Source organism: Oryzias latipes, chromosome 19, assembly GCF_002234675.1.
Source record: "Oryzias latipes chromosome 19, ASM223467v1".
In the NCBI taxonomy this organism is placed as follows: domain Eukaryota; kingdom Metazoa; phylum Chordata; class Actinopteri; order Beloniformes; family Adrianichthyidae; genus Oryzias; species Oryzias latipes.
The window spans coordinates 17,521,959-17,547,608 of NC_019877.2; the positions used below are offsets into that span (position 1 = coordinate 17,521,959).

General features: G+C 40.9%; 1 protein-coding gene across 3 annotated transcripts; it reads left to right on the plus strand.

Annotated features, from left to right (window-relative positions):
* Nucleotides 1–1,551: 1,551 nt before the first annotated feature.
* Nucleotides 1,552–23,753, plus strand: acbd4 (acyl-CoA binding domain containing 4). 3 transcript variants are annotated; one of them, XM_011473526.2, is made up of 11 exons: nucleotides 1,552–1,753; nucleotides 6,947–7,089; nucleotides 8,656–8,776; nucleotides 8,977–9,061; nucleotides 13,426–13,546; nucleotides 16,875–16,985; nucleotides 17,390–17,487; nucleotides 21,125–21,314; nucleotides 21,501–21,706; nucleotides 21,777–21,833; nucleotides 23,268–23,753. In XM_011473526.2, the coding sequence occupies exons 2-11, from the start codon at nucleotides 6,999–7,001 to the stop codon at nucleotides 23,442–23,444; spliced, it is 1,257 nt and encodes a 418-aa protein (XP_011471828.1). In that variant the 5' UTR covers nucleotides 1,552–1,753; nucleotides 6,947–6,998; the 3' UTR covers nucleotides 23,445–23,753. The 3 variants fall into 3 exon arrangements, with proteins under 3 accessions (XP_011471828.1, XP_020557684.1, XP_020557685.1); XM_020702025.2 differs by lacking the exon at nucleotides 1,552–1,753 and adding an exon at nucleotides 1,781–1,879; XM_020702026.2 differs by lacking the exon at nucleotides 1,552–1,753 and adding an exon at nucleotides 1,786–1,879 and having other exon boundaries at nucleotides 23,316–23,753.
* The last annotated feature ends 1,897 nt before the right edge of the window (nucleotides 23,754–25,650 follow it).

The window sequence follows — 25,650 nt, forward strand, 5'->3', positions numbered from 1 at the left end:
GGATCTCCATAACACAGTGCTGAGAAGCCGAGCCCCCACAAGAATGGCAGAGCTCTCCTAAAAGGGGACATAGATGAGAGATGCTCCAACCAGACAAGTGCAGACAAAAGATAACATGATGTCATCACTCTTGCGCAGAGTGTTTGTTGAAATTGCACGAAATTTGTTGAAAATGTTCAGCTGTGTGGTAGAAAATTAGCTTTGTAGTTAACACTGGCACTTTTACAAAAATGTTCATGATACATGATCAATGTCCCTGTTCAAATAAATATTAAATACATAAATAGATACGGTAGCAGAGAGCACTCAAGTGCAGTTCCATCTTCTTCAGTTCCCATCACTGCTGAAGTGCTTTATGGCAACAGGAAAGTTGTGGAGTCAACTAAAAGTTCTATGTAGTGCAGACTTGGGCTTAGTCCAATGTAGATCTGATAACGTTGAGATGTTGTTTGAAGTTAATAATAACAAATACAACCTTTCCCACATGGCAGCAAAAGGGTAGGTAAATTAGGGTTTTCATCAAATCGCTGAGGACACTGTTGGACATTGACTGGTCACCACCAACACCAAGACAGCCTACCAGAGGGAGATCAGGAATCTGGAGAATAAATTCCAAAGAGAAAGTGTCATGTCAACACGAGAAAAAATGTTCACAGTGGACTTCTACACAAATCAAGTCAGGAACCACCTAAAGGAGCCAAGTGGAGAGAGAGAGTTTTGAGAGTCTCATTTGTTTACATCAGACAAGACCTATAGGTCTTTTAACATGATCACTATGGTAACAAGAGCCTAATAGCATCCATTCCAGACTTTAGTCCCCCCCCCCCCCCCCCCCCCCCCAGAAGTTTTATCCCTGCTAACAGTTGAACTATAAGACGGGGCTGGGGAATGTAGGCAACAATATATATATCTATATATATATATATAGATATATAAATTCTGCACAAGCAATTAATGAACTATGAGATTGTTTTGATATTGTCTCTGAATAAACAATAAACTATTTTTTAATTGTATATATATTTTTTCTAGCAAATTCTAATTCTAAAATAAAACTTAGGAAAACTGAGGATCTTTCGGACAGTTTGATTGACAGCAGTTTAAAAGGAGAATTACTCAGAAATGCAAAAAAGAAATTAATTTTTTCTTTTACATTTGTTCTCTTTCATAAGAAAAATGCCACACGTACATGTCAAAAACTCAACACATGCTTTTCATCGGAGGGGGACTTTAAAAGATCTAGTCCCTTTTGTTTTGTTCTTCAACAATGACTTAGATCAAAATATTGTCTTAAACATATTGACCTTTAAAAAATTTGATGACACTTTTTTCTTGACTTTTGGTTAAACTAAAAATCACTGGCTGTGTTTATATTATTTATTTATTGATTGACTGATACATTTTATTTTATTTGTTTAGTCTAGAAATGGCTTTGTGTATTTATTTGGCTTTCAGTTGTAGTGATAGTCCAGCTGATGTATTGTATGTGTGAAAAATAATTTAGTATTTGGGAAAAACTGTTACTGCAGCTTTAAATCCTCTCGTGGGCGTGGTTATCTACCTGTCATGTGACCTGACACGGAAATGGCTGCTGTGCACGACGCACAGTAGGTTAGCTCCGCTCGGTTCTGTTCGGGGTCAATGGACGGGTTTGTGGAGGTTGCAGAGGCTGACCTTTGACCTGTTACAGGGAGGCGCGCGTGTCAGACTAGGCGCGCTGTAAGGGTTTAACTAAGAACGGACTCTCAGTGAGGTAAGCGAGGCCCGAGTACACTTTACAGTAGATCGAGGGTTGTTCGGAATCGGTGGATCCCCACTATATGAGCCATAATGTGACCTCAAAAACATTACGGATCGATTCACCTGATCACAGAGTGACGTAAGTGAAGACGTCACTGCTGTCCTTGTAATCTTCGGGCTCGGTGTCCACGAGAATAATAATGATACCCACACTTTTGTGTGAACATGAATTAAACAAAGCGGTGTTTAATTAAGATAGAAAACACCTAAACCCGCACGTTCTTGTGTGAGAAAGTCCTTACCTGGTTTCTCCTGCAGGAATCCACCATAAAACAGATTCTGAAGACCAAACTCACAGCTGATCGTGACCGCCAGCTGCCTCAGTTTATCAGAAAATGTCCAGATGATTTCTAAGACAAAGTTGAATTTTCTGGAAGGTGTGTCCCCCTTACATTTGGATCATTCTTCCAGGTAAAAAGAATCAAACCAACAGTCAAACAAAGTAGGGGTAGGGTGATGGTATTGGACTGTTTAGCTCCTTCCTTGCTCCCGTTTAGAAAAACATGCATTCTGCTGCCTAGCAAATACTCTGAAGAACGAACTCCTCCATCCTCAAGGTGATGAAGATTTGAGTTCTGTAGGAAAACAATCAGCAACAGCAGGCCCACCCATGAAGAACAAAATGAGGACTTAAGAGTCAAAGTCCCTGTCTGGATTGGGAAAGCTGTAACCTTCAAAAGGAGCTTCATGTTGGATGAAGTACTCCAGAACCGTGGAAGACCGTCACTCATCATTTCCTCACACAGAGTCATGCTGGCTTTTCCCGACAAAAGAAACGGCTTCCTTTAGAAACACAGAGCTTTGCTCATTCGTTTGATCCTTGTCTGTTAAGAATACATTGATTTGAAACAATTCAGTGCTTGAGGAGAGCATTGTGGACCAATTTAGCTATTTAGAAGAGATTAAATTGTCAAATTATTCAACTTGCCAAAAATAAATGATGTCAAACGCAGGCAGGTCTGATTCCTCTGAGCTGGGTTTGTTTTGCTGTAGGGCTGCACGATATGAGGAAAAGTCAACATTGTGATGACGATATAACTTGCGATAAATGAACAAATAGTAAAACAACCAAAAACATTTCCATTTCACTGAAACAGTTTAATTTAAATAAGAGTCAACACAAAGAGTACAACTTAAATTGTACTCTAAATGACCCTAGTTTACATAGGAGTCGGGCATCTAACATAAAAGGGCTCCATCCATTTTGTCAACAACATGAAGTGCTGTATAAAGGGATTTATTTGATTTTGTAAATACTTCAAGCTGCCATAAGATTGTTTTAGCGCATTTAAGGTAACCATTTATTGCAATTTTTGTTGACTTTTGTGATATGCCTATTGCACAGCTTGATATTGCGATCACAATAAATTTGCGATTTATTGTGCAGGCCTATTTTGCAGAGTTTAGAGACCAGAGTGCCCCCCCCCCACAAAAAAAAAAGCATTGTGGGGTCCAAACTGCATCTGTGTGGTTCCTCCATTCAGTCTACTAAAAACCAGTCTAAATGTGCCTACACAGGACAGTTTTCTGATTATTTCAGCTTAAACTTTCCTGTTAAAGGGCCTATAGCAGGGGTCACTAACTAGCGGACTGCGGTCCGGATCCGGACCCAGACGCTGGATCATGCGGACCTGGACCCGGATCCGAACTTGACGCAAAACCAATACAATGGGCACCTCTATTTTAAATGGAGCAGCTCTTGTTGTCGTTGCAACCAACAAATTCTCACTCACAACTTGTCATAGATGGGTTAAAAAGTAACGCGGAGGGGGCCTGGGAAATACCTCCATATATAACAAGCTGGGAGGGAGAATGTGTTGGTCTTGACAATAAAGGAGTTGGCCTTAGTGATCGAGGAGACCCACATATGACCCTGATATGCGAGTTACACAACCCATGTGATACCACACAGCCAATCAAATCTGCATTCCAGACGGTGATGGTACGCCGGCCTGGGAGATGTAAAGGTATTTGGAATTGAAAGGCGGTAGACAGATACGAAAGAAAAAAAAAAGGATAAAGAGAGGTGACGAGAAGCTGAGGGAAAGGCGAGTTACCCGAAGAAAGTGAAGTTAAGACGAGAGAAAGAGGAAAAGACGAGGGAGTTGAAGAAAGTGAGGCGGAAACGAGTGTGAGGAAAAGAGTGAACCGGAGAAAGGTGGGGGGAAAATCTCCCTTTCTAAAAAAAGAAAAGTGGATAGTGAAAATCAATCCTTTAATCCTGAGTGGACAGAGTCCTTTCTGTTCATACTTCCCACTCAGAGTCCGAAACTATGAAGTGATATTTATGTCACCACATTGCAACAGAATCTAGACCAGGGCTTGGCAACCTTTACCACTCAAAGATCCTTTTGGATCAGTTTCCCACAGAAAGTAAAACACAGGGAGCTGAAACTGGGAAATCCAGTGTTTCCAGTGAATGGCATAATTTCATCCCTTTTTAAAATTTCGGGAAGAGATGTTTGTATTTTTGTTCCCTCTGTCATTTAATGGGTTCCGATGTGAACTATTCCCCAAGAGGCCACAAAACTAGCAAAAATGTTGTAATTAACTAGCAGTTATTCTGCTCTGAATAGATTTTTGTCAACAAACAACTTTTTTTCTCATCTGGATCAGGATGTTTTTGGGCAAAAGCTCCGTGTTTATTCTGGAATGTCTTGCCATGCGGTGAAAACAAACTAATCTGCCCAGGTACCATTAAATGTAGTTTTCTTCAGGAACTTCAATTTTCTCAAAATTCTCCATCGTTGTCCTACCTGGGTCGGAACAACGTTGGGAATTACACGCCGGACGGAGTCGTGGCGGTGACACGGGTTGATCGTCACAATGAACTTTACTTAGAAAATGTCTACATTTAGATTCTTATTTTTCTTATTTTTTTTTTTTTACTAATACACAGCCCATTAGTTTTTTTTGCTGTATATTAAAATTATTTTTATGAACCTTTCCTGTTTACTGCTTGCCGATCGTAGTCGTCAGCACAGGGGAGCCGCTCCAGGGATGAGCAGCTCGCCTGCTTCCGACCCGCTCCTGGTTCAGACCTGCCCACTATAATACAACAGCTGGTCAACAGACGACCCGGAGAGATTCTGTATGATGAGGCTATTATTCATTTCTCATTCAACATGTACTGTCTTTTTAGAAGAACTTTCCATCCCCTAGCCAGCTACCCCTGGCTGCAGTTTGCAGACCGAGGCTAGCTCAATGGGGGCGAACAAAACAGTTCTTATCTCGTATAAATATATCTCATATTTCTCACTAGACTAGAAAATGCAATTCGCTTCTTTTTTTCCCCTCTGCGTTTCCCGCTTCTGCTCAGTGGATAAACACACCACCCTCCTCTTCCTCCGCAGGTTCACAATGATCTGGATGTCGTTTATGTTATGAATAAACTCTGGAGATGGTCGCAGTCGCAGGCGAATCTAAGCATCATTGTATGACCTAAACGCTCGATTGTGGATACAGCAGATACAAGTGATGTCTGTGTTTGTGTGCGTGTGTGTATGTGTGTGTGTGTGTGCCTGCTTGTTGCCTTGTATATTTTAAGTTCTTCATTGTTTTCACATATGTAAAGTTTGCTGAACTGCATCTGTCGGTATTTGCTTGTTTTGTTGTGTGTTGAGGACCCCCTTGAAAACGAGATGACACATCTCAAGGGGCTTATCCTTCAAGCTAATAAATGGAAATTGAACTGATGGTATGATGACCGAATCGCTTTGCGGTTTAAACCGAACTGCAAGAGGCGACTTCTTCCTGGGAACCGTTTTTTTTAAACTGTCCTTTACTCTTTCTGACCTTTTTTCTCTTTAAGTCGCGCATATTTGGTCAAAATGTGTTTGAGCCGAGCGGACAGCAGAATGCGAATGGAATAAAACAAGAAAACTAAAAGAGATAAAGCAGCTTAGTGGCCTTGTAGTTAGTGTACGCCCTGTAACTGAAAGGTCGTGAGTTCAAACCCAGGCCAAGTCATACCAAAGACTTTAAAAATGGGACCCAATGCCTCCCTGCTTGACACCCAGCATTAGGTGTTGGTTTTCCGAGCGCGGCTGTGTCTGCAGCTCACCGCACCATTACGCATTTGACTCAGGAGATGGGTCAAATGCGACCTTTGCACACCCTAGGTGTGTGACAGATAGTGTGACTTTATCAACAAAACACAAAATCTTACAGAGATGAGTGACAATGGAAAGAGAAGCAAATATCCGGAACCACTTCACTTTAATTGAAAATGTGAAAAGACAATTTAAAGTCTGCAAAAAACGATTCCATCTTGAACCGGCTCTACAACCAACCTGCACCTGAGAACTGAGACAATCTTCTTCTAAACAGAGCAGATCATTGCTGACTGAAGAAACCAGATCAGGTTGCCGACCCCTAATCTAGACCAATCAGCAGGTTGATTGATGGCAGATATGCCACGCTAAACGGAAACTTATGAACTCAAAATCAAAGATTGGTAGAAAGCTAGATGAGACACAACGCATGTGAAAACATTTTTTTGCAAACGCAAAAATAGTTTTGAAAGCAAAATAAAAGTAAAAAAAAAACTTTTTTAAGGAACATTTTTGTGTTGCATATGTAAAAATATTTTTTGAAAGCCAATAGAAAAGTTTTTTAAAAGCAAAAAGTTTTTTTGAAAGCAAATATTTAATCCTTTCATTTGCTATTTAGAAAGTTTGTTTGCAATGCGGTGGCGTAAATATCACTTCATAGGAAACCAGTGTGTCTCATATGCTCTAAAACCACTGTACTCATTAAAAGTGCAAATGTCAAACGACACTGAAACAAAGCTTAAAACATTTGAAGATAGGTTGGTATTCATAAGCCAGGTATTACACCCCTTGAGACCAGTACAAGAGAGAAGACATGTAGCTGGTTGTTAAAGAAATGTTAAAAAAGAGGGGACTAGACCAGAAACAAAGGGATTCAGTTTTAACATATGGAGTTCCTGCTATGATAGAGAGAAAGAAGCTGTAGCAAGACTAAAAGAGGACAATCCTGAGGACTTGACCAGAGTTTCTTTCTATAGAAATGTTCCTGAAATCATGTGTTGATGTTTGCTTCAGCTTTATGAACTGGAGGATTCTGAAGTGGAGCCAAATTTCATCCGATGCCCACTGTGTTGTCATTCTTCTCTCTGTTGCAGTTTACGTGCTCCGTCAGCCCCGCCGGCCCTATCTCATCGAAACTCAGGTGTCATGCCGGTCCTGGCCATGGCGGAACCTGCAGTGGATCATCACAAACGCTTTCAGACTGCTGTTGACATCATTCACAACCTCCCCAAGAATGGTAAGTGATGGCCGTCGAGAATGTTCTCCTCAGAGACATGCAGGAAGGTCCTGAATGGTGACGGTGGAGCAGTGGACCTCCATCTTCATCGGAATTCATTTTGTGAGCGGTCATTAGTGTTATCCTAAAATAATCCTTGGTAGAAGCTGCTCTTTGTAACTTCCGTCCAGCAGATGTGGTCAACTGGACTGTCCCAAAAAACATTTTCATCTTTGTAACAGCTTGTTCACTTTTCATCATATCCTGTTAATGAAAGGTGTCTAATCAAACCATAAGTGCTGACGATATTTAGGTCATGAATTTATACCACAAAAATATCCCTTTCTGTGTTATGCTAATGTGAAGGTTTGAAATCCTACCTAGTAGAGGTACAAGTATCAAACTTGTTTTGGTTGGCTATCAGAATGGCGGGTCTCTGCCCGCTCCTGTCAGTCTCTTTAAGTCCTGTGCCTTCATTTTGGAGGAGTGTGTTCTGACTTTAAAACGTTGAGGTGGTGAATGGATGTAGTAAGACAGGGTTCAGAAATTGATCCCTGACAGTCAGCTGAAGAGTAGCTCTGCAGTGCACCTGAAACTCACTTGCACAGATCCTGCTTCTACAACACCCAGCCAGAGTGATGGGGTGGTCCTAACCCAGAACAATCTTCTAATAACAAGCCCAGACCTCAGTCACTTGCTAAATCAAAACACCAAATATTTTTTTTGAAAAAGGACTAATATATGTCACCCTTCTGCGGAATCAAAAAAAGCTATTACTCTTCACTTTGAAGTCCAAATAAACCAAATTAAGATGTTGGACACCAGGTAAGTTATTTGACAGTCCGATATAAACAAGAAACATAACTTAAGGGTCAATAAACAACAACAAAATGGATAAAACAAAGAATATATATGGATCGATTCCTCTATGTCAAGTATTGGCTAATGTAATTTTGTAAAAGAAATTGAATAAAGGAAAATAAATCAGTTTTAGTTATGATCCAATATAGAAATGAAAATAAAACCAATGACAGTTTAGGATAGATAATTTAAAACCATAGAGCTCTTGATTTCCTCAGATTAACCAACTCCAAACAAAAGAACATCAATAGTACTTTTTCCAAACCGGGGCTCAAGATGCCCAAAACAGTGGTAAGAAGAATCAATTACAGTTTTATATCTTTACATTTGCTGCCTGAAATGTGGTAAAAGGCTGAAAAGTTCAAGGAGGCTGAAAACTTTGGCAAGGCACTGTGTAATTACAGTCGGGCACAAACAGCAACTGTTAATTTCTCCTTTATGATCAATCTTTAAATATATCTGTGAATTAAAAAGGACGCCATCTATATATCACTACCAAATCCAAGTCCCTGATTAGTCAAAGTTCAACTAGTTTGACTTTCAGCATGTGTTCAATGTTCAAACGTTTGTACGTAGAACCTGAAAATGGACTTAAAAGTGCATAGCAACACATGAATAAAAAAGCCATTTACGCGTGTTTATATAGACTTTTCATAAGAAGTGGTTGCATGAGTTCCAGAGGCCAGTATCAACATAAATCACATAATGATTGTTTGTGTGTTTCAGGTTCCTATCGGCCCTCTTACGAGGTGATGCTTCGGTTCTACAGTCTGTACAAGCAAGCAGTGTTTGGACCATGTCATGTTCCCCGTCCCTCCTTCTGGGATCCAGTGGGTCGATACAAATGGTTTGCAAATTTTAATTTCTTCCGTAGAAATTCAGTTTGGAGTGGCCGTGTGTCGACTTTACATGTTGTATAGTAAGCTTGATGTAACATAACGGAGTGAAAGCGGAGGACTCAGGGTGATATCTACAATGATCTGTTAGAGAGGCATGATCAAACTCTATGTGTGTGTGTGCGCGCAAATGTGTGTTTTTTCATGTTAGGGATGCCTGGAGCCGCCTGGGAGAGATGAGTCGAGATGCAGCCATGTCGGCGTATGTGGAGGAGATGAAGAAAGTAGCTCAGGAGGTCTGAGTCACACGTGCTGATGTGAACACTCATTCATCATGCCAGGGTTTCAACCACATTTAAGTTTATGACATTCGCCATCTTTGAGAAACTCCATTAAAACAAAGGACAAAGTTTTTCTAAAACAAATCTCCATTCTTTTAGTGCAGCAAGAAACTTCTGTCTTACCTATTTTTCCCCCCTTATTTACTCTATTGACATTGGTAATTCATAGTATTACAATTCAATTTCTATTGAATTGCTGGTAATGTCAAGCAACCTCACAGTTAATATTCCTGAATTTGATGCAAGGGTTTCAAATGTTGCAGTACCTTAAAAGACAACTAGTGGCTTGTTGTAGAAGGAGCAATTTCCAATTGAATCCTTTGGATAGACAGTATCAGGAGACCTTCTTAAAATACGGATTTATCCCAATGGGAGATTCCGACACCAAGCCCACTCTGCATAATATGCTGCGACCGGCTCTTTAATGAGGCAATGATGCCCTCAAAACTGCTTCGCCATTTGGAGACCAAGCACCCCGCATTAAAAGACAAGCCTTTTGAGTATTTTGAAAGAAAAAAGCATGAACAAGAAGAAGGACTTTCGGATTTTTCATGCACTTTGTATTTGCGGTTTATCTTATTTTGAAGGCATGTTTCAATGTTATCATAGCGACCAGAGAGTTTTGCGGGGAGAGAGGACGCTACTCATGTCATAATTCGTGATTATTGTTATGTTTAGAAGATACCACCTTTTTCATGCAGGTCATATCATATTATTTTGTTGTATTGTAGTGGCGGTCACGAGCACGTAGGGTCTGCTGTCGGAGCTGCCAGCTCAGGGAATTGTGTGATATAATCCCTTATGCCTGCTTTGGTCAAAATAGGGTTGAGCACAGTGTTTGTTTGTTTTTTGCCTACGTGTCCTTTCATCTGGCAGTGATGATGTTTCACTCTTAGTTATTTCTTCCTGTTGTGTTTACTTCTGTTTTGCACCATGAGTGTGGAAAGGAGAGAGGATGATGACACCTGTGTGTCAAGCGTGTCAATATAAAAGCTTAGAGTTTATTTTATGATGTTACTCTGTCTCCTTCATTGTAGCGGTGCAACAGTATTTATCTGCCACATCTCAAAGGCTGGTTAGTGAAACCTTTGCCGCAAAAAAGGTTGGGGTACGCTGACTTAGTGCACTTCAACCGGCTTATGAACCCCATGCATCCCACCGGTCCTCCCAGGGCACTGTCAATTCTTGGAGAACGATCTGCTTGGAGGCTTCTGAGATGAGCAGCATATCTGGTCTCAGGATTCTAGTGGTGATGGTTTTTGGAAATTTCGGTTGCTTTCCAAGGTCATTTTTTAACTCCCAGTCTTGTGCTGTATATGAGAACTGGACTGAGTGACGCCTCCCTTCGCATTCCAAATAGGAAGTACAGTGCCTTGCGAAACTATTCGGCCCCTTTGAACTTTTCAATCTTTTGACAGATTTCAAGCTGCAATCATAAAGATATAAAACATATTTTTTTGTGAATAATTAACAATAAGTGGGACACAATTATGAAGTGGAATTACATCTTTTGGATATTTCAAGCTTTTTTAACAAATAAAAAAACAGAAAAACTGGGCGTGCAAAATTATTCAGCCCCCTTAAGTTAATACTTTGTGCCGCCACCTTTTGCTGTGATTACAGCTGTAAATCTCTTGGAGTATGTCTCTATCAGTTTTTCACATTGAGAGACTGACATTTTTGCCCATTCCTCCTTGCAAACAACTCAAGCTCAGTAAGATTAGATGGAGAGTGTTTGTGAACAGCAGTTTTCAGTTCTTTCCACAGATTCTCTATTCGATTCAGGTCTTGACTTTGACTTGGCCATTCTAAGACCTGGATATGTTTATTTGTGAACCAATCCATTGTAGACTTTGCTGTATGTTTTGGATCATTGTTTTATTGGAAGACAAATCCCCGCTCCAATCTCCGGTCTTTTGCAGACTACATCAGGTCTTCTTCCAGAGTGGTTTTACGTACATTTGTTTCCATCTTCCCACCAATTTTAACCATCCTCCCTGTCCCTGCTGAGTAAAAGCAGGCCCAAACCATGATGCTGCCACCACTATGTTTGACAGTGGGGATGGTATGTTCAGGGTGATTAGCTGTGTTGCTTTTACACCAAACATAACGTTTTGCATTATTGCCAAAAAGTTCGCTTTTGGTTTCATCTGACCAGAGCACCTTCTTCCACATGTTCGGTGTGCCTCCCAGGTGGCTTGTGGCAAACTATAAACAACACTTTTTATGAATATCTTTAAGAAATTGCTGTCTTTTTGCCACTCTTCCATAAAGGCCAGATTTGTGCAGTATACGACTGATTGTTGTCCTATGAACAGACTCTCCCACCTCAGCTGTAGATCTTTGCAGTTCATGCAGAGTTATCATGGGCCTCTTGGCTGCATCTCTGATCAGTCTTCTCCTTGTTTGAGCAGAAAGTTTAGACGGACGGCCAGGTCTTTGTAGATTTGCAGTGGTCTTATATTCCTTCCATTTCAATATTATCTCTTCCACGGTGCTGCTTGAGATGTGTAAATCTTGGAAAATCTTTTTGTATCCAAATCTGGCTTTAAACTTCTCCACAACAGTATCTCGGACCTGCCTGGTGTGTTCCTTGTTCCTCATGATGCTCTCTGCGCTTTATACGGACCTCTGAGACTTGATTACATACAGGTGGATTCTATTTATCATCATTAGTCATTTAGGTCAACACTGGATCATTCCAAAATCCTCACTCAACATCTGGAGAGAGTTTGCTGCACTGAAAGTAAAGGGGCTGAATAATTTTGCGCGCCCAATATTTCAGTTTTTTTATTTGTTAAAATAAAAGTTTAAAATATCCAACAAATTTCATTCCACTTCATGATTGTGTCCCACATGTTGTTAATTCCTTATGAAAAATTACAGTTTTATATCTTTATGCTTGAAGCCTGAAATGTGTCAAAAGTTTGAAAAGTTCAAGGTGGCCGAATACTTTCGCAAGGCACTGTACCCGCTGGTCTCAGAAAGCCTAAATCCCATAGACCTTTAATGAGAAATAAATACCTATTACTCAGTTATTCTATTTGTCAGATTATATTTTTGCTCTGATACCTTTTTATAACATGTTCTTGTTAATCCTAACTTTTTAAATGATATTTTTTTTATGCCTCAATAAAAGTAGGTGGTCTCACATCCAACGTTCAAAATGTGATTCTCTCGTTCTGAGTGTGGACTGTGGGTGTAGACTTCAAACAAGCTCACTCCTGATTGGTGAGAGTCATTGCCATAGAAAACTCAGATCAACTTGGACCAATCACTGCTTACTGACAACTTCTGGCTCCAACATGGCAACATCCTTATTGCAAAAAAATAGCAACCGAATTGACTTCATTTTGTTGAAACCGGAAGCAAGTTATGAATAATGGACACATTGTAAGCGCTTTGAGCGTCTGGAAAAGCAAAGATAAATCATATCTATTATTATTATTATTTTCTGTGGGTGACGTCACACTCAATCGTTACAGTTCCAATATACAGTAGGGCTGCACTATATGAGGAAAACCTGCGATATGCGATATTAGAGATTAATATTGCGATAACGTTATAATTTGGGGTATATAAACAAATAGCAATATAAACAAAAACATCATTCTGATTTCATTGCAACTGTTTAAAAATTATACTCCAAATGACCCTCGTCGACATAGGTGACAAACATCTAACATAATAGGCTTCCACCTGATTGGTCAACAACGTGAAGGCGTCGATCCGATTGGTCAAATGCATAAAGTGATTTATTTGATCCGTTAAATGCCTCAAGCTTGCCATAAAATTGTTTGAACACATTTAAGGTTTACGATTTATTGCGATTTTTGCCGTCCTTTGCGATATGGATATTGCAGAGCTGGATATTGCGATAACTATAAATTTGTGGTATATTGTGCAGGCCTAATATACAGTCAATAACAGCAAACCTGCCCCCCCTTCTCCTCATCATTGCTGAAAGCTCTCTTTTTACATGCTCTCCCGCTAGCCTACAACCCCTTACACAACCAACCTAATATTAGCGCTGAAGGCGAGCATTGTTTCAAGCTTTATATGTCCTCCATCATCAGAAAAATAACATGAGAACATATTAAAAACACCAAGAACATAATTATCATTGGAGTGGGTCTTTAAGACAAAGTTATGGATTTACAGTCAAATGGAAAATACTTACTTTTTTTTAATTTACCATTCCTATCCTTGAGCTCTACCAAGTGTCACAAACCCACTGAATACATCTTTAAAAGCCCAACAGACATCCATCAAATACAAATTTTGGTCAGTATTTGATGCAGATTTGTTTTTCTCTTCAGGTCATTGACACAATGCCGATGAATGAGACCGCAGCATCATTCTTCCACTACTTTAAGCCTCTCTACCAAGTGATTGATGACATGCCAAGGCCTCCAAGATCTCTGTTTTCATTCAGGGGAGGTCAGTGAGTGCACACTTTTGGATTTCTAGACTCATTTTACTATGACTAAGACTGCAGAATAAAATCTCAAAAGTTCCATCCAGTCAGTGCAATCTTGACAGAACATCTTCTAGAAAAAAAGTTTCTCCTTTATCACATTTAATAATAATAATTTTACTTTAAAATGATCACATTTACAGCTCTGAGCTCATTGATCTGAATACACCCTTAAAGGATAATTTACCAATAGAAAATGTCTGTTCATTCTCCTTCCATCAAAAGTAAGTCAATAAGTGGAGACGGTAATGAACCATAGCACAATGCTGGATTATCATCTCTGATGTCACCCAGAGGATACTAAGGCTATAGGAATGTTTACATATGTACAAATACAAAAGTATTTACACATATCAACAGGGACCTAAGTTAGTAAAACCGTCTGCATAATATGAAGGGAAGAAGATGTTCGAATTTGTGCAAGTCTCATTCGTCCACTGAAGGTTCATACCAAACCCTGACAGCAGACCCTCTTAAGCACAACGTAAAATCGCATGTCCGATGACCGCTGAGCTACATCCGAGGATGTTAAGATAAGAGGGGTGTTCATATGCCACCACGTTGCACACAAAACTTTCTAAGTTGCAAGTGAAAATATTAAATCTTTGCTTTTCAATAATTTTTTATTCTGCTTTGATAATTTTTTTTTGCTTTCAAAAACTTTTTTTTTTGCGTTCAAAAATGTTTTTTGCGTTTGCAAAACACATTTTTTTGCAAGCGTTGTCAAATGTCGCTTTTGTCCTATCTTTGATTTTGCTGACCACTTTGAGCGCGACTTAGGGTGATTTGACTGCCACTGCCAGCGCCAAAAAGTTTTCGCATGCGTTGTGTGTCATCTCACTTTTTTCCTATGTTTGATTTAGCTGAGTTAAGTTTCAGTTTGACATAACCAAGCTGCCATCACACAGCTGCTGATTTGTCCAGATTCTAACCAATCAATGTGTTTAAAATGTCTGGGTTCAGATGAACAGCAATAATAAGCAAAAGAATGATGGCTCACCAGAGGAACCTCAATGTATTTAACAGAAGAAGCATTTTTAACTTTTATGTTTATTTTCACAGTGTCTTGTGTTTTAGAACTCGTGAGCGTTTGTCCAAAGTTAAAAAAAAGTTAGTCATAAAAAAGGCTTTTTTCTCTTAATATTTCAACATTTATTGATTAAATAAAACAAAAGTTCAGATACAAATCTTAAAAAGTTTAACTTCTTCCGGCTGGATGGAGTCGGAGCTCGGACGTTTTTTGTTTTTTTGCTGCAGACGTTTTAAACTCTACACAGACATGAATTAATACTAAACTCTGTTTTATTTTAGCTGCTTTGCTGCTCATTCTGGGTTTTACTCTGAGACAAACGGGCCAGAGTGGTTGAAAACAGCAGAACCCCATACGAACAGAACCGACACAAAGTCCAAAGTCAATGTCTGCCCCCGAGTACCGTCAATATGAAATAGAGACACCTGATTGGTTAGAATCTGGACCAATCAGCAGCTGTTTGATGGCAGCTTGTCACATCAAACCGAAACTTAACTTAGCAAAGATAGGAAAAAAGTGAGATGACACACAATGCATGCGAATTTCTTTTTGGCGATGCCAGTGGCAGTCATATCACGCTAAAGGCCCATTCACACCGGGACGAATTTCGCCGGCGATTTTCGCCGACGTTTAACACCTTGTGACTAAACAAAGGGCACCAATGAGAGTGTGCACACCGACGCGAAAAAACGGCACGCGTCAAAGCGTCCAAAAAAAAAACGCCTCGGGTTCGTTTTTTTTTTTTTTGACGCCTCGCGTCGAAATTTATTCGACCAATGAGAATGGCGCTTTTGCACACGTGTCTGGAGCTTCTGAAGTTACAGTAAAACATAACTTGGGGGCCCTCAAACACAAAACTGCCTTGCTGAGCACACATACCAGCGAAGAAGATAGACGCCAAGTAGCGTCTACACTGCCGCGAAGAAATAATGACGGACATTCTAAAATATCCCCGAACCAAGCACCAGTTGCTCCAACTGGTGCTTGAAATATTCATGTTTTCTTTGTATTATTCTGACAAGCGCGTAAATACTTGCTCTCTTCTTCTGAGTGAAAAGCGACTTTAAGAAGCTTAAAGTTGCGCAGCGCCACCTTGTGTACAGGAGTATTTCTGTTTACATTAAGCGCCATCTAATGTCAGGGAATGAAATTGCATGTTCGCTCGGCTCATCGTCAGCGAAAATCGCCTGGGTGTGAACACAAAAACGGGGCGAAAAACGCTGGCGAATAACGCCTGGCGAATATTCGTCCCGGTGTGTACGGGCCTTTAGTCGTGCTCAAAGTAGTCAGCAAAATCAAAGATAAGACAAAAGCAAGATTTGACACAACGCACGTAAAAAAATGTGTTTTCAAACGCAAAAAACGTTTTTGAAAGCAAAAAAAAAATTTTTGAGCAAAAAACGTAGGAAGTTTTGCGTTCAACTTAGAAGGTTTTGTGTGCAACATGGTGGTAGAAATATCACTCCATACAGGCGAAATTGATTAATTTAGCTAAAACCTGGCACAACACATCTTTTCACATTCCATTTGATCAATGGTCTTTTGTGCAAAGTACCTTTTTTTTAAATAAATAAACTCTTAAAGCCGCTCATGTTTGAAATGGTCGCTGACAGTCACAGCATTTCGCAGATGACTTTATCAGATTACTTTTACAATTGAGGGCAAGCTGGGATTAGATGTCACACCCAAGGAAACAATGAGTCGAGCCTGGGATTTGTACTCTTATTCAACCAACAGGCTGCTTTGAGCTGCTGTCCTGAATATCTGACAACACACAAGGCAATGCCTCCCAAACCCTCCATCCAGCCCCACTGATGTCAAACAGATGAGGATTAAAGTTTTCCGGTAAAACTATGGAGAACCCAGAGAACTCCACCCCCAGTACCTCTTTAAGCATCTCCAAAAGAGTTGTGGGCACCTAGGATATTCGGCACATGAGGGGTTGTCACAAAGCTTTGGTCCACTAGGGAAGTGTTCCTTTTCTGGCTGCAAGCTGGGAGGTACCTCCCCACTTTTGGCAGGGAAGGGTATAGTTGATGAAGGCCTCCCAGCTGGGCTCCTCCTTACTGACTCACATGCGCCACTCTGAAATCTGTCAGGACCAGAGTCATTCCATAGGTCTTGACTCCGTATATGCTCAGAACCATAAGAGTCTGGGTTTCTGCAGCTTTGACTTTGCTTTTGAGGAGTTTTTGGGGCTGCAGTCCTCAGGTTTGCAGTTTCATTTGCATCCCAGCTCTAACTCTTGGCTATGTTTGCAGGTCCTGATGGCAGTCCTGATGATCCAGCAGAGATGGAAGCTTCCAGTGGGACTGGCTCCAGCGAGAATGGCCCTGCTGAAGTTGTGGAGCTCACAGCCACGAGGGCGAACGGTATGAAGCCGAACAGATTCGGGTGGTCAGGAAAAAAAGCTTTGTAGTCATTCCTAAGCAGCAGTACCCATGGTCCACAACTGGAACTGAATCTGAGGCAGGTCCAAGGACTCAGCCGGACTTAAGGTCCAACTGAACACCTTTTACAGGGTCGGGACTTATCTGGTGTTTGCAAATACAGAAAATAATAGAAATAACATAAATGAACAGATTGCATCTGCACACAGAGGAAGGGGGGGGTAAATCGCTGATATAAAAAACTGATCAGTAGGGTAACTGATGTAACAAAAAAAATATGGCGAAACACACTGGTCGTGAGGGAACTACATGTGTTGGATGAGCTCCTGGTTGCTATTTTCTTTTCCTATGTCCCCATATGTGAAGCAGGGTCTGTTTCCTTGCAGACGTGAAGGGGACTGAGGGATTCACACTGACCAGCGACTCTGAGAGTGAGGTCTTCTGTGACTCTGTGGATACAGTGGAGCAGCTGTACGGCACCAAGGTTTGTCTTGCGGCTGTCTCATTGAATATATATGTGAACTCGACCTAGTGAGTGTGATGTCACCCATCATTTTATTCGGCTCAACTAAAATTAAGTCAATTGAGTCGCCATTCATCCTAATTCTTTGGGATGAATTAGAGTGCGTACTAGGGATGGGTACCGAGCCCATTGAACAAGCCCCAGGGCAAAATTTTTCAAGACCGCAGTATCGGTAAGATCTGACCTCAACGGCTCTGCTATCGGTACTGGAGAAATCTAATTTTTTTGTGTCCCACAAAATATAAACTTAATCTGCCATATTTAACCCAACAAGTCAGTCAATTGTCCATTAGTTAATGATGATATTAATTTTGCTATTTTCGCTGAACAGGAGAGGAATGTCTGGCAATTTGTCTGCAGGGGGGGGTAGCTGTTGTTCAGACAGCATGCATCGCGCCTAAAAAAATTAAATCTGTGGCTATCGTGTCAACCTGCTGCTATGACCGCATTTTGCGCTCTCAGTATAGAACATACTGGAGGGGCGCAGGAAAAAACGACGCGCTGCTGCAGAGGATATGAACAGGTGAACAGGTAGAGAGGAAAAGCAGGTAGAGAGGCGGGGGAGGGGCTTTGGCTTCAAACTGCCAGAGAGATGGAAAAACACGGGCGTCAGATGAAGACGCAGCTTTCACTGTGGGAGTTGAAGCAGAGACTTTCTCTGGGATGATTTTATGAACTCAAACATTTATTTAATTTGTTTTATAATTGCATCATGACAGCAATGTGTCAAAATATTGCTGTTTATTTTTCTTTAACTTCTTTTTTCATGTATTTTACTTCTCAAGTTGGAAAAATTTATAAAGTATAATGTTTTGTTAAAAAAAACGTTGCATAATGAGGAAATAAAACACTTTGTTATTAATTTGTTATTTATTTATAAAACATGCTTCATAGGTTAATTGGCAACTCTAAATTGTCCATAGGTGTGAGTGTGAGAGTGAATGGGTGTGTGATTGAGGACATTCTACCCTGCGACAGACTGGCGACCTGTCCAGGGCGTCCCCTGCCTTCGCCCACAAGTGGCCGGGATAGGCTCCAGCAACCTCTTTACCCCAAAAGGGACTAAACGGAATAGAAAAAAAAAATGAATGAATTTATTTTTTGTCCTCAAAAAGTATCGATAAGAGTATAGTTACAATACCAGATCGATAAGCAGTATCAATGAGAGTAGTAGTAACGTTAATAATAATAATAATAATAATGGATTGGATTTATCTGCGCTTTTCAAGACACTCAAAGCGCTTACAGTCTGTCCATTATTCATTCACTTCTCAAGGAGTGAATGAATAAGGCAAGGAGGGTGAAGTGTCTTGCCCAAGGACACAATGACATTTTGGCTGGTGGGAGCAGGGATCGAACCGCCAACCCTTCGATCATTGGACGACCCGCTCAACCACCTGAGCCACTGTCGCCCATTATCCTTAACGATTCCCATCCCTTGCAAATACTGAGAGCCAGGCCTTCTCAACCAACATCAGTCAGTGACCTCACCAATGCGCTTTTGAAATAATGGTTAAAAATTCCCTATGAACATACTTCTTAACCTTATGGATGGCCTTCTCAGAAGAGTTGAAGCTGTAATAGCTGCGAAAGATAGACTGACAACATATTGAACACTATGGGTTAGGAATGGGATGCCACTTCAGAGTCAAGGAAGGCAGGTGAGCTAATACTTTTGGTAAGATAGTGTAAAAAAATAGGATTATCAAGAACTTAAAAAAAAAAGGTATCGGAGCAAGAATAGTTATTCTGACAAATAAAATTCCTGAGTGATAGCTGTTTATTTCTCTATAGAAATCTATGGGATTTTGGCTTCTTTGAGCCAGCAGGTAATTCCTGTTTGGAATGCCAGGGTAAGGGGTCTCTCAGTCCATTTTTCTCATACAGTCAATGTGCTGTCTGCAACTCACATGACTGATCATCTTCATGTGTGAATTTGTACTGTCCTGAACAGTTTGTTGCCACCAATTACTCAAATAGTTAACATGTCTCTTCAATCTGGAATATATCCCAAGGCCTTAGAAACTGCAGTCATTAAACCCCTTCCTGAAGAAGAGCGGTCTTGATCCCACTGTACTGAATAATTACAGACCTATCTCTAATCTGCCATTTTTAGGAAAAGTCCTTGAAAAAGTTGTCTACCAACAGCTCACTGACTTTCTCTTATTAAACAATTCATTTGATGTTTTCCAGTCAGGTTTTAGACCCCATCATAGCACAGAAAGTGGTCTTATCAAGGTAACCAACGACATCCGCCTGAACACTGATGATGGCAAAGTTTCTGTCTTAATCCTGCTAGACCTGAGCACTGCCTTTGATACTGTTGATCATGGGATCCTTTTGCACAGACTCCAAGACTAGGTTGACATGTCTGGATCTGCCCTAAGTTGGCTCAAGTCTTATCTAGAAGACAGGAAATACTTTGTTGAAATTGGGAGTTGTGTCTCAGACTACATGGCCTTGACTTGTGGTGTGCCCCAGGGATTGATCCTGGGACCCCTTCTGTTCAACCTCTACATGCTGCCACTAGGGCAGTTAATACGCAGTAATAACATATCTTATCACAACTATGCAGATGATACTCAGATCTATGTGTCACTGACAACAGGTGAATATGGGTGGATTCACTCAGCCACTGCCTCCAACAGATCAGTGCGTGGATGCAGAACAACTTTTCCAGCTAAACTCAAACAAGACCGAAGTTATTATTTTTGGCCCACAGAAACAAAGAAAAAGTGTCAGCAGCTACCTTCATTCTCTGTCTCTTAAACCCTCAAATCAAGTCAGAAATTTAGGGGTAATCATGGACTCTGACCTGAACTTTAACAGCCATATCAAGTCAGTAACATCAGCGGCATTTTACCATCTGACAAACATTGCCAAAATCAAAAACATAATGTCAAAGCCAGACCTCGAGATACTTATTCATGCATTTGTCTCCAGTACGTTAGACTACTGTACCGGCCTGCTCACCGGCCTCTCCAAACGAGCTGTAAAACAGCTTCAGTACATCCAGAATGCTGCTGCTCGAGTCCTGACCAAAACCAGGAAGTATGATCACATTAGCCCTGTGCTCAGGTCTCTGCACTGGTTCCCTGTACTTCAAAGAATAGACTTCAAAGCAGCTCTGCTTGTGTACAAGTCTCTCCATGGCCGCGCACCAAAGTACATCTCTGACATGTTAGTGCCATATGAACCATCTCGTACTCTGAGGACCTCAGGGGCCGGCCTCCTGTTGATTCCCAGAGTCAGAACTAAACAAGGGGAATCAGCGGTTCAATATTCTGCAGCTAAAATCTGGAACAGCCTCCCTGAAGTCGTAAGACAGGCCTCTTCTGTGTTCATGTTCAAATCTAGACTTAAAACATTTCTGTTTAGCCGTGTATATGACTGAAAGGTCCTATCTGCACTTTTCTTTCCTTTCCTTCCTTTCTTTTTAAATCAATTTTCAAAATTTTTCTTTTCTTTTAAAGTAAATATTACGTTGATTATTTCTATGATGTATTGTGATTTTAATGCATTTTTCTGTTTTGTGAAGCACCTTGAATTACTTTGTTTACAAATTGTGCTATACAAATAAACTTGCCTTGCCTTTCAGGTTCTGCTCCTCCCAGCCAACAACCACACGTCTCCGCCTGTTCAGAACCAGCATTTGCATGGACTTGCACAGGGAAGACGTGTTGGAGCCGGTCAGGGTGGAGAGAGAGCTGAGGACAGGAAAGGCCCGGGTCTGTCTCGGAGGGGTCAGAACTCTGGCCAAGATGGTTCCCACTACGGCTGGAGAGAACGTGAGCTGCTGCTGCGTGATGCTTGTTCTGGTCCACACAGATCAGAATCCTGTGGTTCAGAACAATCATGAGCAAACCACAGATTTGTAGTACTTAGTCTCATAAAGTATCAAGAATGATTAAAGTCCAGAGCCTATCATTCAGTCTTGCAGCATGCGCTCTGAATTCATCCTGTCTTCTCTGCAGGGGATGTTTCTCAAGCAGCCATGAGGCGAGGAGGCTTAGGTGGTGGTGGAGGTGGGCAAGGTGGAGGTGATGGTTTTGAGGGTGGAACAGAAAGGCAGGACACCCACCTGCAGCTGCAGATCACACTTGCTCTGCAAAGGCTCAGGCAGGACATGAGGAGTGTGATGGAGCGGCTGGAGGCAGTGGAGAAGCTCGCCACCTCACAGGTGGGGGCTGTAATTTATGAAGGTGGGGTGGGGGTGGTGCTGGTTGACTGACTGCTCTTTTTCTGTGCAGGCACAGGGTGCTAAGTGGAGGACATGTGTTCAGTGTGCCACAGCTGCTCTTCAGCAGGTAAGTTCTGTCTTCTGTGGGTTTCTTCTTGAGTTTGGACCTGCATGTAAAATAACCGCCACTTTAGGTCTCCTCATTTGGAAAAGCCAGAAACCACATGGGTCTCAGTTAATTCATCCAATTCAAACAAACTTTATTGGTCCTTGAGGGGAAGTCATAAGTCCTCTTGTCAGATTCTTCCTCGTAGTATCTCCTAAAGCAGACTTAAAGAAGCCTCTGACTGAAGACACTGTTGTTGAGTTTCTGCTATGAAGAAGATGCTCTAAGCTTTTCATCATCTTGTAAAAAAATTTGTTTGAACTATCAGCTTCAGAGGCTCTAGAGAAGAACCAAAACAAAGTAGCCCTCTTTATCAGTTTTGCTTTTTGGGTCTCTGATGCTCCTGCAGTAACATGTGATGTTAGATCTGATCAAATTCTCCACATAAGACTTATAGAAGATATGGAACATCTAACTGCGAATGCTGAAGGACATAATGCCATGATCACGTGCACCCATATGGGTGCTACAGGTTTTTGGGTCATCTTTTGCAGCTGCAGCCCCTCCTCTCTACAGTCCTCTATGGGTCTGGACTACAGAAAACATGGACCTATTTATATACAAAGGGGTTTTACAAGGGAGGTTTTGATCATGCCAATGAGATAGGGGTCTCAGAAATGCATGTATCAAACCTGTTATGCATGGTGATATAGGGTTAACAAAAGGTGTCTGTAATATTCCACTGCACTTCTGGAGGTTTTTAGAAAAGTCTGACTCTAGGTTACATTTTGGAGTTACCGTATTTTCCGGACTATAAGTCGCTCCGAAGTATAAGTCGCACCAGCCCAAAAATGCATTATAAAGTAGAAAAAAACACAGATAAGTCGCACTGGACTATAAGTCGCATTTTGACAGGAAATTTATTTGACAAAATCTGAGACCAAGAACTAATAACTTGCACAACCTCATATGACACAATCATAGCAGACTGTTTATCTCATAATTTCATAGTAATTCTTTCTCATACTTATTTATTCCTTTCATGAAGCATCATTGGCCAACCAATACTCTGTTTTCATCCTGTATTTGTAGAAACAGTTGTCATTTTTATTGCATTCCTGAATCTATGAAATTATTGGAAAATAGAATATTATGTTGTTAGCCTTCAAGATCTTACTGTAAAAAAAGTTTGCTGATTCTCTGAGTCACTTAACATACTCTTAACACTTAACATACCTCATACATCAAATTGACCCAGGAACATCATCTCTGTTCCTCACAAATGAACATAACAGGAGGGTTAACAATGTGTTTATTTCAATTTATTTCTAATATAAGTCGCTGCCGAGTATAAGTCGCACCTCTTGCCAAACTATGAAAAAAAGGGCGACCTATAGTCCGGAAAATACGGTATTTTGGATTCAATTTTTCTTTTCTGGTGTGGATCGCCTGCAGACGCCGACCTGTGACCTGCTCATAGGCTGTGTCCTGTCGTTCTCTCAGGAGGAGTCTTGGTGGCCATTGGATATGTCCCCTCACACCGTGCTGCTCTTCCTGCTGTGGCCGTTTGTCGCTCAGGGTCTGGTTCTCCTGCTGAAAAAAGCTCACCAGAGGAGCCGCACATTGTCATGAGATGAACAGAAGCTCTGAAGAAGCTCCACATCTCTGCTGTTCTATGGAAGGACACCCCAATGTGGTTTTCAGAATCCATGGCAGCACAGAACTGAACCCCAATCGGGTCTTGACACCTGAAGATGGACCTCCTTGGTCTGATATGACATTTGATTTGTCTTCATGTCTTGTTTGAGTGAATGAATGACTGGGAATATGATTGTATGATAATGTTTGCTTTTGGAAATCCTCTAAGTTGCAGAAAGCCCCAGCAGGTGACAGCCCTTTCCCTGTAGAATGGGGTAATAAAGGATCTCCTTACTGTTTGGAGTGGACTTTGGTTCTCTCCTCACACAGATAACACATAGTTCTCATGCTGCTGTTGGGAAGTTGTTTCTCTTTTCATGGATTTGACCTTCAGCCTCCTGCAAAAAAGATTTCGACACAAACACTTTTTGCATGTGTGATTATTTTGCCCTATATAGTTTATTATGTACATCATTCCAACATTACTCCCTCCTGTTTATCGCATATTTGCTCAAATTCTCATAACTTTTAGTCAGACACTTCACAAAGATTTTCAGCTGTAAGATAATTTTAATGAACACAAATACTTTACCGTATTTTCACGACCATAGGGCACACCGGGTTATAGGGCGCGGTCTCAGTCACGGGGGAAATTTTCACGTAACAAACAGTCAGCGTTGCGCCGCCGCACCACCGCTGGAGTAAAGATTCGGCGATATATATATATATATATATGCTGATCTTTCCGATGGATTGAATAAAGCATCAGTTCAGAGAGAAAGTTCACCTCTTACCACTTGTTTTTTGTCCAAATGACTAAGCAAAAGGTTGTTTTAAAGAAGCCGGTACAGTGATACAAAACATCTAAGCTAGGTGACCGGAACTTCTAGTTTCACCGTGCAGCTATCACTGTGGTTTATTACTTTTTAAGGTACACCCAGCAGACAATCAGAATCGAGTATTCACCCGGACCATGGTATAACGCCCCGTTGGGACCCTCGGAGCTTCCAGAGTGGGTTAACCCTTGTGCTATCTTAGACGACCACACCCTTACATTAACATCTTCTCCCTTCCATGACAAAGGTGGATAAAGGTGGAAAGATTTCATGTAATCCATGGACACCAGTGAAGATCACAAATCATTGAAGAAAAAAGGTTCAGAGCACTGTCTAGTGGGATTTAGATGACCCAACTCCCAATGTTAAAGTGCCTAGGATAGCACAAGGGTTAATAAAAGAACCAGTCTCTGTTCTTTAGAGGAAGCCTTTTTTTTTTGTTACCGTTCTCCCTAACTGGGTAACACAAACTGAATGGGCGCTCAGACTCACTTGCTGTCAGCGCCTGACCAGCCTTCTTATTCTTCACGCGGGGTGCGGGAGCTGAGAGCAGGCACACATTGGCTGGCGCTCAGCACCTGACCCCCCTCCTTGTTCTTCACGCGGGTGCGCTGGATGCCAGAGCTCTGCTTTCCTCCTTCCTACACATGCGCTAGTGAAGAGACGGCTTAAGCACACACACAAACACTCAGTGTGTTTAAAAAAGGCAGTAAGAGCAAATCTGAGTTATTTTTGATTTATTTTTTATCAAATAAATCAAATAATATTGACTGTTATGCCGCAAACGGGGGGGAACAAACGAGTCATCTGCCCAACCCCCCCTTTCTAAACCTGTTAAAGGTTGTGTCATATGCAGGGCACAGATAGCTTTCTATGGCAGCCAGTTAAATGGCAGTGTCTCACCCAATGAGTTATATCACTAGAGGAGACAGGCCCGCTTTAGAAGCCTGGCCGACGGTGGCGGAGCGCGACGCCATCTTGGTGAGGTCGACGACGCCCACTTGACATTGATTTCCATTGATTTTAGTGGTGTCTAAGTAGCTTTTATAAACTGTATATATTTTTAGATTTAAATATATTTATACATATATATAAATATATTATATTTTATGTATATAATATATATATACATACATCATTTGTTGTTGTTAAAGAAGAGAAACAGTCAGCCTTAAAAGCTCAAACTTGAATGAAAATGCATTGTTGCAGGGCTTCTTACAAATAAAAAAATTATTAGAAAGAATTTTTAAAATTAATTTCTAAACATATAGAAATTTTAGACCTCTTCTACATGCAATTTAAATTATTTAGAAAAACCCAACAATAAGTCAATAATAATAATAATAATATTAATAAATCAATCG

Bases quoted from the DNA above. Each gene is read 5' to 3' on its own strand.
- acbd4 (XM_020702025.2), top strand. From the start codon at position 1,821: ATGAGCCATAATGTGACCTCAAAAACATTACGGATCGATTCACCTGAT. The intron at 21,707-21,776 runs GTGGGGGCTGTA...TTTTCTGTGCAG, and splicing joins AGAAGCTCGCCACCTCACAG to GCACAGGGTGCTAAGTGGAG. The intron at 21,834-23,267 runs GTAAGTTCTGTC...GATCGCCTGCAG, and splicing joins CCACAGCTGCTCTTCAGCAG to ACGCCGACCTGTGACCTGCT.